Below are 19,863 nucleotides of genomic sequence, written 5' to 3'. Positions count from 1 at the left end.
AAATCAATTAATTAACAAACGAATATATTCAAAATTAAATTATTGTAACTCGATAGAGAAAATATTTTATCTGATTGATAATACAAAATACGAAAATACAAACTACTGAAAAATTTGAATAATAAATATATTTAACGTACATATTTAATATTTTTTAAAACATAAATGGGATAATTAAATGATAATAAGTAACTATAAGGAATTAGTGAAAGCATAAAATCATTGAAAAATATGCATTTGCATAACAACATTTGACATAACTGTTTAAAATTGGATTTATAAGGGTAAAGACAACTTACAAGTAAAAATTAAAACAAACCAAATCAGCGGAATCCTAAGATATGATGAAAACACGATTCCACTTAAAATTGTTTCCTTTAACCTATTTGAATACTAAAACGATTTAATAAGAAAATTTTATTTCAATCGTATAACAAGGATTTGGCAGCTTCCAGAAAAAAATATACAAGCATAATAATGATGTAATATAACAAACGATGATAGAGTGCTACAGTTTTTAATCATATTTGAGTAATTATGTTGATGTTCTATATCGAAGTATACTATAATTACATAATATAACATAAACATATTTTTTTTTTATTTGACGTGTCAATAAAAAAAATATACATGACAAAAATTAATGGTAGACGTTTATATGACGCGATTAGAAAAATTGTAAATGCCGTTTTCAACATGTCAGAGAGATGTATCGTTGGAAAAAATAAAACTGACGAGGGAATATTAATGCTTTTTTCCACTTGACAAATATTTGCCATTTGATATTTACTTAAAATAAAAAAAGTATAAAAGTAGAACAAGAAGCGTACCTGACAGAAGGATTTGCATCAGAGTATCAGACGACGAGGGGAAAGAAGTAAGTCCTTATTTCGCCAACTGTCGCTGTCAAATATTTGCGTCCGACCATAACGTCAAGTCGTATGTCATTAAAAAAGGGAAAAAATAAAGAAAAATAAAACGACAGAAGGAAATATGAGAAAAAATGATGGAAAAAATGTAATAGCGTCACCACTCGCCGATCCCTAACTGCCGGCCCAGAAGTGGAACACAACGACACGCGCGGGACATGTCTATCTGTCGAGCAAGGAAAAATACAAGTTCCAGAAACGCGCACGAGATGACACTATTAACGTTATACAACAAGTAGGAGAAAAACGACAATCGTTCGGACAAACATTGATGGAAAATACACTCTAATGTAGCAAAATATGTGTGAAACTGTATTTGTAAATTATATATTATAATAGGTAACCAATAGGTAAGTGATACCAAACATTAATATCACATGTAAGATAGTCTATTAGATATTATTTAATATTTTTATTATCATTATTATTCAAGGAGGGTTTTTTACACAGCCTCTTGAAGACCAAATATGGGACTCAGGCTGCAGGGGCGTCCTCAGAGAGTGGGGCAAATAGGGCTGCAGTCACTCCACCCGTGGCCTTTTTTCCTTCAAATTTTCTTAATTTATACCACACTTAATAAACTACTAAATAATTTGTGTGTTTTTATGTATATATAGTGTATGAAGTTCGCCTTATCCTTGTATAAAAGGGTCTAAGGAGGCCATGACTATAAAGCTAAACTACATAAATGGATAAACTATAAATAAAAATAACACCATATTGAAATAATATTAGGTATATGAAATAATTATTATAAATTTAATATATACTACTGGACATAGCTGAATTTGTGACGAAGATGATGGAAGGCGTTTTTGTTTTCGGGCAGCAAAAAAAAGTTATTGTCTTCGTCGTGAGAAAAAACACGTTATTGATCGTTTCATATTTTTTTTTTTTGTATACATCATAATGCGTTAGTTACCCATGTGCACGGTGAACACATAATAAATACATATACATAATTATAATAATATGTTTATGGTTTATATAATATTAAATACAGCCAGTGAATGTGTGTACACACACATAAATTCATGTTCGCGCTTCTGTGCATGAATACACTCCTGCTGGGTTCGAGCGGCATACCCCCCACCATATTTTTAACCACCGCCTGCTCAGACCTCCTGTCCGTCATCAGCTGTCAACCGCTTTTCTGCTGTAATACCGACCCTCCCGAAATCTGACAAAGAAAGAGAGAGAGAGAGAGAGAGAGAGAGAAATAAAGGGATAGAGCAATAGAAACCGGTGACCGGCACGTTCGCGGCGCCGCGGTTGTTTGCTTTCCGGATAAGTCCAATAATACAGAGAGTGAGATTTCGCCGGTTTTTCGTGAGAAAATCACACGCCGCGAGCACCGAAGCTTTGCAGTGCGTGAAATCTGATGCCGTGATGCGTCCATAAGAATGATACACATGTTGTAAAATTATTATGCCACAACAGTTTTAATTTCAGGAGCATCGTCACAGAACGAAATCAATAATCGCCGCGGCCGAGTGACATGTCAAAAGTCAAAATTATGTTGCACTATAACACCAAAAGTCACCAATTTAATAACAACTCATTAACAAACTTTATTTGTCTCGCGGGACAAAAAAAAAATATCAAAAAAATCAATTTTTTTTTATGTTTAATTAAATCAGGTTTTTATTAATGTACATTTAATATTATCTTTAATTTTTTTGGATAAACATGAACATAAAATTTGAATTGCACCAAAAAATATTAATCGATGATCCCGGCAATATAATAATATAATGCTACTACAGGTATCTAATATTTTAATTGGTACTAAGAAAAATAATAATCATTACTTCAGCTTTTACGACAACGGCCGAAATCTATTAAATACTGCGAAACTGCGAAGGCTAAAAAAGGCCCGATGGATGGCGGTCGGTGACCGATGTATACGGACAAAATTTAAAGCGTAAAAATATATAATAACACGACAAAAAACAAAATGCGCACAGCATATACGTAACAGTATATTATAATATACACCACACAGCGGCACAACACACGTGCACATAATACGGCTATAAATATAAAATCGAGAATTCCTCTTTTTATTAGCGTAGCCCCGACTATGCTCGACCGTAACGCGCTGTTGCACGCTCTCGCACACATTTTGTACAACATTTTGTACACATTTTTGTATAAATTCCCAATTGCATTCCTACGGTGCAGAGTCAGAGGGCAATTTTTAGAAATATTGCGCACACGCACACGCACACACACACACACACACACACAAACACAGTCGCACACAAGAAGGAATATTTTGTTGTTTTCTTTTTCTGGAAAATCGTTACGTATTCATAAGGCGCCGTCGCACAGGGTTGGTCGATCGGCGAAATAAAAAGCCCCTGTTTTCTCCGCCACGCAAATCAATTGCTATTAAACGCCGCGACAGCGGTGGAGAATAATAATGATAATAATAATAATAATAATAATAATAATGATAATATCACGGGTGCTGCCCCGTATGGAAACTTGTTAACAATAGATAAATGTTTACCCAACAATAACCCTAAAACACGTTTTTTTTGTTATTGGTCCCGTATATTATATTATATTGTATAAATAAATAATCATAAATTTATATATTTTTTCTTGTTCGCCGACGTACAACCCTACTTCGTCCACGCGGTCATCCTTTCTTTCGATTCTATTCGCTAGTGTTTTCCACACCTTGTACGTGTCAAATATAATATAGGAACATAATATAAGCAATATAATTATTATTATTTATATACAAGCACACCTCCAGAGTCCAGATACTATTCAAAGGGCCACCGCCAGCGCACAGTTAACATATTTTGCCTCGGGGGTAATGACTAAAACATCAAATGAGGGGGAAGAGTTAGGGGGGAAAGATCAGGCGTCCCTCCGACGAAAAGAAGTAACGAAACAAATACAGATGTCACAGTCGCTACACCGCTGTTTAACCCCCTCCCGGAGCTAGTGCACACACAAACGCCATAAATCATTATTTCGCACCGGTTTTCATCAGCTCCGATCCGCGGTAAGTCGTATATTATAATGTGTTAATGCGCCCGTGCGCGATTATTCATTAATTATTCAATAACACGACTGTATGCGATTTATAACAGTATAATAATATTAATTTAATAATCAACGGAAGCGACTCCCGAAAATAATTAACAAAAACAAAATAAAAGTTATATGCCACGCAAGCGATGCCTTCGGAGCTTGAATTGATTGCTAGATGCGGGACAATACAGTGCGAGTGTACGGTTGAAGTACGAGTTTCAAACATTTATGGAAATAATCATGCAATCGTTCGTAGCTATAAAAAAGTCTTAAAGGCTTATTTATTTACAAATAAACTATTGATTACGCGCCTCTATAAAAAAAAAAAATATATATCTCGTTGATATGTAGTAACGACAATTATATAACAATATTGTCAATATCAATTACTGTGAAAAAATCACAAAGAAAAATCTAAACAAATAAAATAAACTGTGAGTGTCGTTCACATGAAGTCCGATACAAGTATATAGTGTGTGGATAATGTGTTTTATTCTATGCGCCATATTAAAATAAAATATTATAAAAATATATGGTCACCACTAAACCTAACCACATTGGGAAACTGCGAATTCTTTACACAATCGGATTGATACGATTGGTTGTTTACGTCAGAGAACATGATATAACATTCACTATATTATGTATACCGATTATTATTTTGCCGAGAACAAAATATAATCGGCTTCATATTTATCTACTTGACAAAATAATTAATTAAATAATTAACGTATTATACGGTAGCCGCAGTAACACTATACTATTATAAGTTACAACTTATTACGGCATACCGTCATCACCACGACTGCATTACAGGTACCTATTAAATCTCGTCTGTTATCGGATGGCACGCCACTCTTTTCCAACGCCGCAATAACCCGCCAGGTTGTATATTATTATTATTGATTTTACTAATCTCCTTGCACGTGTTGAATGATAATGTAAGCACATACAATATTATTAATTACAAGGATTTAATCAGTATAAATATTATTTTTTCAAAACCGTTTTTCTGTTTTAATTGAAAATAAAACAATTAGTATATACGTTCTTTAAAAATCATTACAGTAAATATATTACAGTAGGTAAACTATAATACTGTTAACACTAATACCTATATCAATTTGTAATCGCGTTTTCTACATTCCTGTACACAAGTTAGTAAATAATTTTTTTTCAATTTCGTTTATTACTCGAGAAAACTGTTACGGCATTTCTATAACCCTGCGGTCTCCTCGAACAGTATATAATTTTAAAAAAAGTTCTGGCACGAAACCGAAAATTACTATACTGCAGCAGCCATATAGAAATAGAGTCCTTGAAGTATTTTTGACTCTCTGAATTTTATTCTCAAAAAAAAATCACCTTTAGACAGTTATTTGTAGAGACCGTCACTCTCCTTAAATATTATTTTTTATACTAAAAACCCAAAATATTATTCATATAATATATAATAAAACTAAATTATCTTCTTTAAAATGTTAAACTAAGTTTAATATAGTTTATAAATATAAAAAAAATCCATCTTAAACCAATTCCATTTTCACAGACGAATTACGGTGGTACACTAGTACGCTATGTATAGAGTGGTTAATGGTTATAATCTCATGATAAAGCGAAGCGGAAAAAAATAAAAAATGCATTAGGTAAGTGCGCGCACCCTTCACTCCCTAGTCGCTATCGTAAAATGCAAAAATAAATGAAAAATTGTCATCCTTATACAGTAGAAGGAAGCCCTCCCATTTATTAAATGGATTTATTTGATTTGATTTTTTTTCGCACCGCCAGAGTTCATAACTTTGTTTTATAGTTTGGGAATAACTGAAAAATCAATCTTACCCGTCGGATCGCAATTTAATGCACCGAACGACGTGGCGGCCGCGTCATTATAGAATCATTATTATTTTTTAATTTTACGGTTGCTGTACGAAGGAGAGAAAAAAAACTGCAGTCATCCTTGAAAGGTTTCGCTTGCACCAAGTGCAGTAATAACTGCATTAACGTTCCACATATATAAACACACACACACGCCATACACTAGGTACATATATACTCTCGCACAAGGCCAAATCGCACAACACGCAACGACGCCACCAAAGCTTCGGTTGCGTCCGTTATTATTGTCTGGCACGTGTACACCGCGTTGGTATAATATAGCTAGCGTGGGTTCTGTGTTAGCGACTTTAACAATGTATAGAAACATACTGGACTAGACCTTCCGAGGTTAAATGATTCATACTTCATAGTTTAGATTATTACGATCGACTTTGATCACTATACACTCGAATTCGAAAAAGAAATCATTAAACTACGAACGAGGTCGGCGTTGTGGATGCCTGCGAATGGCCAGTTATATATTTACTACGGAAGAAAGCGTCGATTGCGAAGCGTTTATTGTCGATTTGGTGTTTTAATTTTAATTTTTGTTTTCGAATTGTAATTGTAATTGACGGCGAAGTATATCCTCGTAGGAATCTTTGACGGATTATTATCGCACACTGCGAGAGGAAAAAACTCCGCACCTAACCAAAATGAAGAAAACAAATCCAAGGCTAAATGGCGCATAATTATAATATTCTTGTACTATATAAGCAGATTTCTAATAAAAACAGAGATATAATGTCATATTTAATGCGACAGCATATAACCGTTTTTCAGCAGCGTTTTAAACGACGATAACTGAGAAAAAAGTATAAAAATAAGTGGATTGTACTAATAGAAAAAGTGAAGGGATTCGGTATCATTTTATCCGGGACGACGATAATAATAATATACATACATATATGCTTTAAAGGAATGAAATGTCGTTTCGATTTCGAACACACTTGACAGACAAATTTGTGCAACGAGAACAAAATGTAATTTATACATTAAATGCGATGAAAATATATCACTACGGAAGATCATATATCCATATATGTATAGGAAACTACTGACTGTATGTCCTTATGAGAAACAGTAAAATCTAGGGCCAAATGTGTACTGTAAACGAAAAACGAGAAAATGGATAAAATCTAACAATTTAAAACAGTATTCCGGGGACTTAATACACCATACACGAAGCAATAATCAGAACAGTTATAACCTTATAACACCTAGCTATTTAAGTATACAGAACGTACTTCGTCTGTAAGATAAATAATTATTCATATCAAATTAGATAATTAGAGCGTTATGTCGCCCACCATAACAATAATACGATGTCTTCTGTATTACAGAGAACGCTCAGCTAGAGAGAAAAATACATTGAAAAAAACAGTTTTAAATCAAAAAAATAATGAACACCAACAAGTAACAACACTGCAGCTATGTATTTTCATGCATCATCTACCAAACGTGTAACTATTATGGAACGACCTCGGAGCATTTTTGTGAACCACTGTACAGTTCTATCGTCGAGTGCCGGCGTATTTTAACACGCAAAACGGCCAAACTCGGACGTTCGTCGGCCGGCCAATAACGTTCGATAATGGTATAATATTACTTCGTGGGTGCGTAAATTATTTACACTAGCTGGTGTCGAACTTTAACAGCGAGCGCTCATAATACGCAGCAGTAAGATAATAAAATATATTATAATAAATACGCGCGACAACAAATGTTTTGGGCCCAACCCTGTCCGGACACTTAAGTTATAAACATTAGGAAACCGAAAGCATCGTTGTTGAACGCTGTTCAAATTTATGGCTCTCCGGCGACGTCTATAACAACGTCAGAATTCGTTGCAAATTAACAAAAATCGTATAACACACATAATATTATCATAGTAAGCAGTGCCAGATCTAAGTATCGGAAGGCCAAACCATCAAGGTGCAACTATCAATATTAGAGGCCCCTTAAAAAATTGCTATTTATAAGTATCGTGATACATTCATTAACTATGTTTTTTTTTAGTATTAGATAAAATTAAAAATGGATTTTAATAAGAATACATTTCAACTACGCGGCTATGCCTCGTGGCTCATGTGCTCCTTTAAATCTAGTATGAGGGAAAAAAAGTGAGTCCACATCAATTTAAAATAAACGGGTGCAGATAAAACCGACATTGATGGTGACTGGCGAGTGAACGACTATCAGGTTTGGCGCATAGTATAAAACATTATGGAATCGCCGAAAGAGAATCGTACGACACATTGTACCATAATAATGACATACAATGTAAAACAATAATAATACTCGCCTAACACCTTCGTGGCTATTATATTACATTATTATAAAAATATAGTATTTTATTATCGTCGCCATCCATCGCCGTCTAAAAAAAAAAGGCACGTTCGACAAGTGAAAGAGAAAGAGAGAGTTTATGATAGCGATAATAATAATAATATTAGTATTGGCGTTGTGTTTTTTTGTAGCTGTCGTTGTTAACGGCGTCGGCTGGCTGCAGTAACAGCAGACTTGTGGCGGTAGGATGATGTACGACGGGTGGGAAGCTCGTGAACGTGTTGCAATGGCGGCGGCATTGGCGCGAACGAGCCGAGACGCGACAGCAGCAAAGCGAGCGCCGCGCGCGGACGACTGACGGCGGCCCGGCGGCGCGAGTTGTTCGGTCTAGCGTACGCATGTGCGTGCGTGCATGAGTGCGTGAGTGCGTGCGTGCGTGCGTGCGTGCATGCGTTTGAGCGGAGAAGGTCAGCCGGCGCTGGTGCGCCGGCGGGTCAACAACCGGTTCTCTCGATCGTCGGCGTTTTTCATTTTACACCGAGAGACGAATATAGTTGCACAATACCTCCATAGGACTATCCTCGACCGCCGCCAACAGTGCCGACAATTGTTTATCAACTTTTTTTCAGCTCTCGCTCGCGCGCCTGTCCCTACCTCCGTATACTCAGGACCACTGTTGCGCGATTGCCGGAGACCACCAGGGGTCGCGTAACGTATAAAATAATTTCGCGTTCCAAACAACAAAACGTAAATAGCGTGTAGCGAAATACATAATAATATTATAATATTAATATGTACAACATCCCGACATCCGTTATCGGATGTACCTTTACGTTCCGGAATTAAGTAGATATTATTATGTTCGAAATAATGTTTGCGGCGACAGTGAATTTTCTTTCAGAACGCAATATGAATCAATAACCCTATGAGCGTGTGTTTTGCGATTAACTTACAATTAACTTACGTTGAAACAGAAATTTGTTATGATACATTGTTTAAAAACCAAACGTAACATATGAAATCGCACGGTCTGTTCTACGTCTGCAAACCCCGCCGGGAACAATAAATAATTAATGACTGCGAAATATAAAAACAATAAAAATATTAAATGATAACATATTATATCGTTACTCGTTATTATCACAACCATCATTAAAATATGACGTCGGATCCGTCCGCGTAGACGCACGAGCGACGAGACGGCGACGATTCGCGTGCGCGTAAAAATAATTTTACAAACGGTCTCCCGCGGATCCCGGAGCTGTGGCGGAGGTGTGCGTGGGACGAAAATATCACATCGTTAGCCACCACGCGGTAAGTTGTAGTAGACGTACTACGTGTGGAAAAAAAACGTGTAAAAACACTCCGCCGCCGCCGTCGCGTCTCGTGTTACACAACAATTGATGCGTGCGCGTGCGTTAATTGGCGACGATTTAGTTGTCGGGAGGAGGTGTACTTAATACTTATACGCATACCATAATAACTATCGTTATCGTAATATGAAATACTCGAAATCGATAACACGCCGTACACATCGGGGACGTTGCAGTCTTTACAGAGTCGCAATTGGCGACGTGAGTGCGCGCAGACGACATCTACGGTCGTGGGTCCACGGAAAAACGAAAGTCTGGTTAAACGGAATAGGTTCATAAATATTTATTGTACGTATTATAATAATGTTATGTGCCTTCTGTACGCACACGCGAGAAACTGTTTTATTTTTCCTCGCACTTATCCATTTAACTTTCTGGCAGGTACGGGCGGCGGGCAGCACAGGCTCCGTCCGAGCGCGTCTAATTTTGGATCGCGGCTATTTCTACCGGTGCGGATAGCGCTGGCCGCTGCTCTTTGGCCCCGCGCGCGATCACCTCCGTTCGCGTATTGTGCGTGCGAGAACCAGAACGCGAGCACAGATTATATTATATTGTACACCACACTCATCGTATTCAGCCAGAAGAATATATTATTATTTCTTAATTTTTGCCCTACTCCTGGTCCTGATCCACTACACGAATTCAAAGAATCCCACAAGTTTATTTAAAACGACTGTATCCTCGAAATGTTATCGATTCAGCATTTTTCTTTTTTTCTATCCAAACAACGTGTCACGCGGCAGGAAAAAATTATGATAACATATTATATCGCGAGAATCTTATTATTATTAGTGCACACGGGCGATAACCGGTTTTTCGCCATTGTGCAAGCAGGATTCCAATTGTAAAAAGCAAAGAAAAAAATTATCCAATTATAAATGTATATATTATATGCATATATTATAGTTATACAATTAACGCCGTATTTTATTTAATATCCGAATACCGATAGTTCTGGATAGACATTTGGCATTGCTCCCACCAATCCCAACAAGTCTACAAGAGTGATCGATACTTGGTTGATGATGTGTTTGCCTCACAGATAAATCAAACAATTTATTCAATATTGTTCTATTCATTCTTATAGTTATAAGGTGGAGTATAATAAAGTACTTAAAATTAGTATATTTGTATTACACTATAATCATCATTGAGTTTAATGTAAAACGTTATACAATATAAAAAAAAAAATATATATATATATATACATACACCAATCACCAATGTACCTAATATATTTTAATCTTGAAAGGCCATAGAAATACGAAATAAATTAAATTTAAAAAACAACTGAAATTAGCATACCTACCTATAGTTGAATTAAAAGAAATATTTATAAGGTAAAAATTAGATTGTTTAGTTTCAGTAGGTATCTAAAATAATTTATACCTATATAGTATATATATATATATTAGTAAATAGTAATAATTAATGTATACAATTATTAGTTACTGATGTATTTTTAAAAAAAATAGAATATAGTTGGCCATTTGATATAATTTTAGAAAGATCTTTTATCCCATGGATCTTCGGTGACACTCATGGTTGTCACTTTATATCGACCTGTTCCACCATTGTATCATGTACTGTCTAGGATATGTGTAAATACATCTATAAACAGACTCGTTCGAGAGGGTATTCGCAAAGGAAATTCGTTATCGCAAGTGTTCGTACGTGGGGAAACTTACATACTATTATGTACACAGACTTGGGAAAACGCCCAGCTGTTACAGTCCCACGAAGTTAGCGGAAACACAAAAGCACTAATTCCTACTATAGTGCCAAAACTTAGTGTTATATTAGTGCTTTCTGGATATGCAAAAATAAAAATGAGCGCTCGAAACCCGAATTATTGCTATTTTCGTTTTTCGACTTGACGGGAGTATGTAAAATGCTAATTCCCGCTACAATGCCAACATTTAGTGCTTTCATAATATACAAAAATACAAATTAGTGCTCTGGGATTTTAGTACTTTGCGAACGTATAAATATATTCAAATCGGCGAACGTTTGAGAACACCAAAAAAATAAACGAAATGTGCCAAACTAATCGATATAAGCTTGAGGATTTCCAGGGTTATGCATAAATGTGCGCCGATCGTTGAGCACGCGCAGCTTATATGTTAACCCGATGTTATGTGGACCGCAAAAATGGTAAACTAACGGAAGTATCTGACAAAAGTGGTCGTATAATATAATATATATATACCAGTATACATCATTAGATGTTTGGATCGGTTTATCATATTATGCGAGTATGTGTCCCCAACCCCGGGACACCCGGAATAGACTGTAGAGACTTCGCGTTCCGTGAATTCCTATACACATATAGGTAGGTACTACATAATACATATTATATTATACATGAGCATGTCGCTGACAAAGCCTTCGGGGTGGACGAGAACAGGCCACAGGGTACACCGAGAAAAATATATTGATTGTTGCAAGTAATAACGTTTGAAAAAAACGCGAATAATAGTCGTCATGATAATAATATCGTACTTATATTATAATAATACAGAAAAACACCTACGTGGCTGCTGTCTACAGATATTGTATGAGTGCCGATACAAGGGATATAACTACGTTATTTCGACGGGGTGAGCCAGGAAAATTCGTGCGGTAACTCGATACACGTGGGTATTCTTCAATCATATCCCCCGGTCGGTTCACGGACTTGGATCTACATCGGGAGGACGTACACATGTGACCTCTGAAATCGCGCACACAAACAACGAGTAGTGTGCAGACGCGCTACTCCAAAAGACGCGTATAGTTTATTTTATACACAGATATTCAAGTAATAAGATCGTCGTACGTTCCTAAAAAGGATATTTTTTCCGTAATTTTTCTCACTGGCCATTCACCTGAGCTCGTTAGACCTGTTCTTCACCCCCTGCCATCGCCACACACGCACACATGTCTCTCTCACTCGCCGTTTCATCTCGCGCCGTCATCGTCATCCCGACTCGCTCGTTCCCTATTATATTATTATTTTTACTGCGATTCCTGTTTCCATTGTACGCCGCCGCCGCCGCCTCAGCACGGCCCGGGCCTAGGCACACGAAGTCGTCGGTGACAGCGAAGAGCGGGGTTAACCGAGTCCGGTTCTCTTTGTTTTCGACGTGTTTTTCATTCGGTTCGTCGCAAAAAAAAACAACCAACAACAACAACACAACTACGACAACAACAACAACAAAACGAAAACGCAACACACGACGACAACCCGATGCTGCCGCCGCACGCAATAACAATGGCCCATACAATCAACCTGTCACAACCGCGCCCGGCGACGGAAACAATAACAATAATATCAAATAATATAAAAACCGTAAACAGAAAAAAAACATTTCGAGAAATAAATAAAAAAAAAATGCATCCGAGTCTCCAATACCATCGTCCGGGACGGATATGATTTCTTCAACGACCATCGTTTTCCGTCACAAGAAGATATTTTGTGCGCGAGGCTTCACCGGACGTTTTTACGCGTACCTTCTACCTGTTCCTGGATCACTTATACATTATATATTATTATATATATTCGACTCGAGCGTGAACGCGTTGTACCGTAACAACATTGCGCTGTCGCCGAGTTTCCTCAGCCACCGCATTAACGAATTTCTTTTCCGTCGACGAAAAAATATCTACTAGAGGATTAAAAACCTTTTATAATTATTTTTTATACTTAAAAATAACATATCTTGAGAAAGAAAATTCTTCACTCTTCAGAAACCAATTTAATGTAATATTAATAAATTCATATTAAATGCTAATACATTGAAAAAGAGGCGGTCCGACTTCAAATTCAAATGAAAACAACGTTATATATTAATTCATATACCTAACCCAACGTTTTATCCGTCTTAACGTTATTTAAAAACTTTTTTTAATCCATAAATAATATTCTACAAGAGTCGTTTTTCGTTCACGTGTGAGATAGTAGAGGTCTAGCCGTAATTTATAATAATAACGTTATAAAGCCACTGCCGCCCATTGTGATTTGTAACCGATCAGTGACCACTAATGTACTTAAATATCAGTGGTAGCGACGGAACTCCCGACGCGCGGCGAAAACCGATATTTTACACCTCGTCTCAGCCATCGGCATATCAGAACGGTTGGTGTATTAACCTCCGTTTATCCGCGCCGATGAAGATCCGTAGACGCGATCGTCTATTTGTTATTATCACTTTTCGTGTTCGCGGCGATACTTCCATCGCCCTACAAATCACGTTTTTACCTAAAAAAAAACATACACGCCATGTAACCAACAATGACGGTGTGCGGTCTGAGCATTTAAATATTTTCATCCGATATACAACCTGTTGTACGCACCGCTTTTGTATAAATCGTCATTATTGTATTATTAACATACACGTATGCGTATAATCGCATACGTATAGGTTAGCTACTACCTACCGCGGCAATATTGTCTGATTTTTATGAATGGGACGATAAACGTTTTTATGGTTTCCGATTTACAGTAAATACTAGTTACGGCGGCGAGATAATAAAGGCATAACTATACTATAAGTTAGGCCCACGACTGCGACAAACACCGATAACATACTGTTACAGACTACAGTGCATATTTTATAACGAATAGAAAGAACGTACATATTATAATTATTATAATGTGTTTTAATTTATTTCGTTTTGATTTCTAGGAAAAACCGCAATTTATAGTTAAGTTGTTTGTGCGCCGGCGTCGATGTGCAAAGCACGTTCAGCAAGTGAAAATATTTACTACAGAATTCCGTTGGAAAAAAATATATTTGAGAGAACAACAGTTGACGCGTTTGGTCGGCGATCATTGTAATATTATTGTGCGTAGGAAGGTATCATAGAAAACGTTTTCTTCTCGCCGACCGCCGACACTAACGTTACACCGCGTCTGCGATAAATTAACCGACCAGTTCTCCGTGGCGGCCGATCAAAAGCACAATATTAATATAATAATATTGATCGTTGTCCCGACTGTCCCGAGTCGGTGGTGAACTCGCGCCTCCTAAGTCGCTTTCGGTGTTCGTCGAGTACATCATCATGGTAAGTAAATATATATATAATACATATAAAATAAAACACAAATAGGCAATAAAAATTCGAAAAATCGAACCCGAAAAACCACCTGTATGCAGCGGCGGTCAATAACACGACAACAATAAAACATCGAATAATCTCGTCGTTGTCATAGTACGCGAGCCGGGAAGATACGTGACGCACGGGTAGTCGGGGGACAGCGATGCACACACACAAGCCGATGTTGCCCACGTTAACGAAAGTCGCAGTCGGAGACGGATGACGTGCGCGCCATTATTGCACACAGCGAATGTAGGTGCATTTTATAATAATAATAATAATATGTAATATTACGTTCGTTCCGTCAACCGTTAGCGAGTAGCGGTGTGGTGGGTGGGTGGGTGGACGAGTCGGACGTGAGTGTGGTTTAGAGCATCGCCGTGTCCTTGGCTATAAAATATAATATAATATTATTAAATATAGACGGCACTCGTCGAACACAAGTGCATACGAATATCGTCGTCTTGTTCGCTACACACATACATACGCGCGCGCGCACGATTTGATTTTGTTTTTCGTTCGTACGGTTTGTTATTGCGCGCCGCTGCCCTGACGACGACCGTGTGTGCCGCACACCATTCCTGCCACCACCGCCGCTTCCACCTAACGACAGCCTAACGTCAATGCACACACGCACACACACATGCAATCGCGCCACAATAATAATATAATATGTGACCTCGTCGTCGTCGCTGTTTCTCGCTCACTCCACGCGATACTCTAAAAACACACACATGCGCGCGCCCGTCTGGACGGCGGTTCGAATGGCGCGCGCGTGCATAACGTTACTGCCATTATCATGATGTTATCATGGTGAACCTTCATACTCGTGTATGATATTAAATCGCGTTTGTCGCTATATATCTGTCGAACGCGGGCGCTCGTTTTCTGCACTGACACAACACATTAAAGCGTCCCGAAGCAAGATATACTTGTTTCGCCTCTATAACAGAAATTATACTCTGCGCTAAGACCCTTTGAATTTATATTCATTATCATTTGTCCACCAAATATTTGACAATCACCTGCAGCACCCCTTTTCCTCCTACAAGTAAACCTTCAAAAAAGTTTTACCACCTGAGACAACTGCCTCCTTTGCCGTCTGTGACCGTTGATGTACCAATAACAGATATAATATGAATAGCACACGCAAGGTACGTGCGAAAATAGCCAGCCGACGTAAATGCGAGTACACTCAAATCCGGACGTTTATATCGTTATTATTATTATGATTGTAAGTTTTTGTTTTTCTGAACAGGTATTTCTTTCCTCTGATTTTTTTCATTTTTTTCCGACAACACCAATAATTAATAACTTAGTTACGCGTATTATCCGAGAAAAATATTAATTGTGGTGTGATCGCGCGACGCCATTCGCGAAGAAATTGTTTCCCGACTTGAGAAACTCCTATAAATATTATATACGAGTATATAATTATATTTTGCGAGAGAGTAAATCAGACGAATCCGAAACAGGAGCAGCAGTGTCTTGTTCCGACTTTTTGACAACCGTCGAAACTCGAGGTGTAACTCAATCACGATCTCCTGACATACCCGGGTATTTCTCTCAGCCACGACACTAGTGCCAAAAAAGTTGTGCCTATAAGTTTTTGTTTTCGACAAGACTACAAACGCAGATAACCCGCCGCAGAGTGTGTGATTACTTATTTATCATTGCGTCAACAAATCATTTCGTACATGACACGATAATGTACACGGACGACTGAGAAAATGGAAACTATAATATTATTATTATAAAGTAAAGTAATGCGTGAACACTCGGCGACACCGATGAGAGAGACAGAGATCACAGCGGTCCTTGACAACGTACCTGCTATTGTAGTAGCGCGCCCGATAACAGTGATAACACCACTCAACTGGTACAGACAGATTATAGATCACGTTTGGCAAGACTACTTTATGCGATATCGGTTATCGCATAAAGTGGCCGGAAAACGTCTGCAAACAGATGCGCAGTTTTTAAGATGCGATTGCGTATCAGGATCAACCCTACCATTTTTCATATCATCACGATTCCATAAAAATTTCATATTATTTATACTATGTTAAATACATAAAACGTATTGAATAAAATAAATCCGAAGAAACAAACTGACCAGAAAGCTACCATCAAATGTAAAGTATATACAGATAGCCACTATATGCGTATAGTGCTCATATACCAACACGTGTAATACCTACTAATTACCAATATTAATATTGAAATTAAATTAAATCAAAAAAATTTTTCTATCACAAGAGACGGCAATGAAAAAATTTTCTTCTATCCGATAAAATGCGTAATTAAAATATATAAAAATAGTTTGAAAATTAATAACAATCTGTTGACATGTTTATTTTTGATTGTTTTATGACGTAAACTTGCTAACCATATTAAACCAATTTTTTTAACAGCAATTTCAATGACGATGATTATAACTAAGTATAATACTATGACTGATTATTGTTTTGAAATAAACATAAATTCATTAAACCACTGCTAGACTTTTACGGGCAGACGAAATGAAAAAAAACCATTTAATTTCTGTACTTGGAAAATTGTATACCCGATTATAAATTGTACAACGTCTGAGCCAATTTATAATACAACCGTGACGCGTATTTTAGGATACCTGCGCGGTTCCAGAGTGGGTACAAGCGCAATGTTGTTCCAAAAATTAATGTTAATCATACGCAATCGAGTCTACCCTTGACAACTGATCCTAACGCAAGTGCGCACGGATAACGTTATCTGAGCGAAAATGACTTAGTACTTGGAATTGTCTATGTATAGAGCTAAATGTATATAGGTGTACCTATTATTAAATAACACTTTGAGTTTAGTATCGAAAACGTTTGACCATCATTGCGATCGCTATAGTATAATGCGAAAACAACGATAATAACGACCGCGGGCGATATTATAAATTAACGGTTGTTATTATAATTGTTGTCAGTGTCTTACCTGCTTTCGTTTCCTGGAAGAAAAGTGCGCGGTGGCCGACTCGTCGATCTGCTCCTTGAACGTCTCGAACAGGTTGACCACTTGTGCGTAGTCCGGGTGCCCGTGCGACACCTTGACGTACGCTTTCCAGTTCTCGCGCTTGTAGCCCCAGTGGCACGAGTTGGTGCCCGTGAACCGGTGTATGTGGTTGACGAACCGCTGGGGCGCAAACAACGCCTTGCACTCGACGCACTGTATGCACGCCGAGAACTTTTCGGTGTACAGCTCGGGCATGCACACGCCCCGGGTCTTGCCGAACACGTCATGGAACACCTCGAACGAGAACGTGACCACGTCCTCGGGCACCGGGGCCGCGGGCGGCGGGATCCGGTGGAGGAGCGCAAAGCACAGCCGCTCGGCGTTCGTCTTGGTCATCAGCCCGCACGACGGCGCCGTCACCGGCAGTATCTGGCAGTGCTTGAGCATATCCAGCTGTTCGGGCGTACACCGCGAACAGTAGATGCGCAACTCGTCGCACACTTGGTTGATCTGGGTGAGCGTGAAGTCCCGGAGCACCGTGTTGAGGATCTGCGGCAGGCACAGGCGCATCTCGCCGCCCACCATGAAGCAAGCGATTTTCTCCCATTCCAGCTCCGTTTCGAACAGCTCGCATCCCGACTGGTCCGGCACGTACAGCACCGGGTGCAACGGTGGCGGTGGTGGTGGCGCTGGCGCCGGCGTCTTTCGGCCCCCGCCGGACTCGGAGTCGCCTCCAGTGGCGGTGGCCATAGGCGCTTTGGGCGAGCACACGGCCACCGCGGCGCCGGACGGTTCGTCAAGCACCGAATTCGGTCCCTGCAAGCTCCTGGGTGCACTCATCTGGTACGTTTTCAGCACTTTGTTTATGTGCGGGTTGTTCACCTGCTGTTCGTTTTGGTGGTCGTCTTCCATCTCGACCGTGCCGATCGAGTCGTCTTTCAGAAGTCGTTGTCGTCGCCGTCGTCGTTTTCTTCGTCTTCTTCGTGCCCACACAGTCGAGGGCTCGTGTCTTACGCACGGACGTCCGTGCTCCGCACTACTTCCGCTACTACTTCTACTGCTACTCCTACTTCTACTACTACTACTGTTGCTACCGATTTCGGCGATAATCCGGTCACTGATCGACTGCGACGACGGTACTCATATCGCCGCGTCGAATGCGAACACGTCATGGCCACAGTGTGCAGACGATCGCGCGGCAACGATTACCGGTGGCCGTAGCGGCCGTGTCGACGACGGCATGTGTCGCGGCGGGACCGCGTCGACGTCAACACCATTAACACATCGGTATGGGTCGTTAGAAAACCTGTGGAAATCGCGCATGCTACGGGAACACTTGCGAAAACGTATCGAACGACAACTCTGAGTGAAAAACGACTGAAAACGGAATTAACTCAAACCAAAAAAAAGTCGTAAAAATGTTAAGTACACGTACTTATGATTAAATACTGCGTTTAAACGCGTGACACGCAAAAAGTATGCTATGATGATTAATATCGTAAATACCTTTGGTATGAGATGAACAAGCGCACACGAAACTTAATACGCACACTCGGAACACACTCAAAATAATTAACGGTTTTATTTCAATATTACAATGTTATATTATTAAACAGTTAAGCAGTATTCATATATATATATATATATATATGGTTATGATAAAAATAAAACAAAAATACACGTCGCGAACGAGAACAACAAAACGAACACACTCGTTGACGGGCGCGCGTACACTACACGAATGACTGTGTGCGACTGCGGCGGCCGGCGGCAGTAGTAGCGCGTCGTAGTAGTAGTAGTAGTAGTAGTAGTAGCGGCGGCGGCGGCGGCGGCGGCAGCGGTGGTACCGGTGACGTTGGTGTCGGCGGCGGTGGTAGGGGCGGAGGTAGCGGTAACGGCGGCGGGTTGGCGTCGGCGGCGGCGGTGATGGTGGTGGTGCCGTGACCGAGTCGAACGTAATAGCGCTGCTGGCCCCTGATCGGCAGCGGCGGTCGGACACGCAGACGACGGCGGCGGCGGCGGCGGCGGCGACGCACACGCATCGGAAAACAGAGTGGGAAGAACACACAGTGTTGCGATAGAACATGCGGCGCAGTGGGAAGGGCAGAGCGGTGCACACACACTCACACCGCGTTACCAGTGTGCGCGAGACGATAGGACAGCGGAACGGTAGCGGCGACGGCGACGTTGGCAGACGTCGAGACCAGACAAGGGGCGGCGGCGTCGTTGTCGGCGGCGCGGATTCCTGTGTGTGTGTATACGCTAGTGCGCGCGCAACCGTCTGG

General features: G+C 39.5%; 1 protein-coding gene across 1 annotated transcript in view; it reads right to left on the bottom strand.

Annotated features, from left to right (window-relative positions):
* Window positions 1-19,330, bottom strand: part of LOC113554475 (ski oncogene) — a 49,966-nt gene extending 30,636 nt beyond the window's left edge. Inside the window, exon 1 of the mRNA XM_026958351.1 lies at window positions 17,561-19,330. Within this exon, the coding sequence (XP_026814152.1) occupies window positions 17,561-18,490 (930 nt within the window). The 5' untranslated portion in view covers window positions 18,491-19,330. The remainder of the gene's footprint in view (window positions 1-17,560) is intronic.
* Window positions 19,331-19,863: the final 533 nt, after the last annotated feature.

The sequence above is a fragment of the Rhopalosiphum maidis genome, chromosome 2, assembly GCF_003676215.2.
Source record: "Rhopalosiphum maidis isolate BTI-1 chromosome 2, ASM367621v3, whole genome shotgun sequence".
Taxonomy (NCBI): domain Eukaryota; kingdom Metazoa; phylum Arthropoda; class Insecta; order Hemiptera; family Aphididae; genus Rhopalosiphum; species Rhopalosiphum maidis.
The sequence above is the reverse complement of the archived record's forward strand: the minus strand, read 5'-3'. Positions and strand labels throughout refer to the sequence as shown.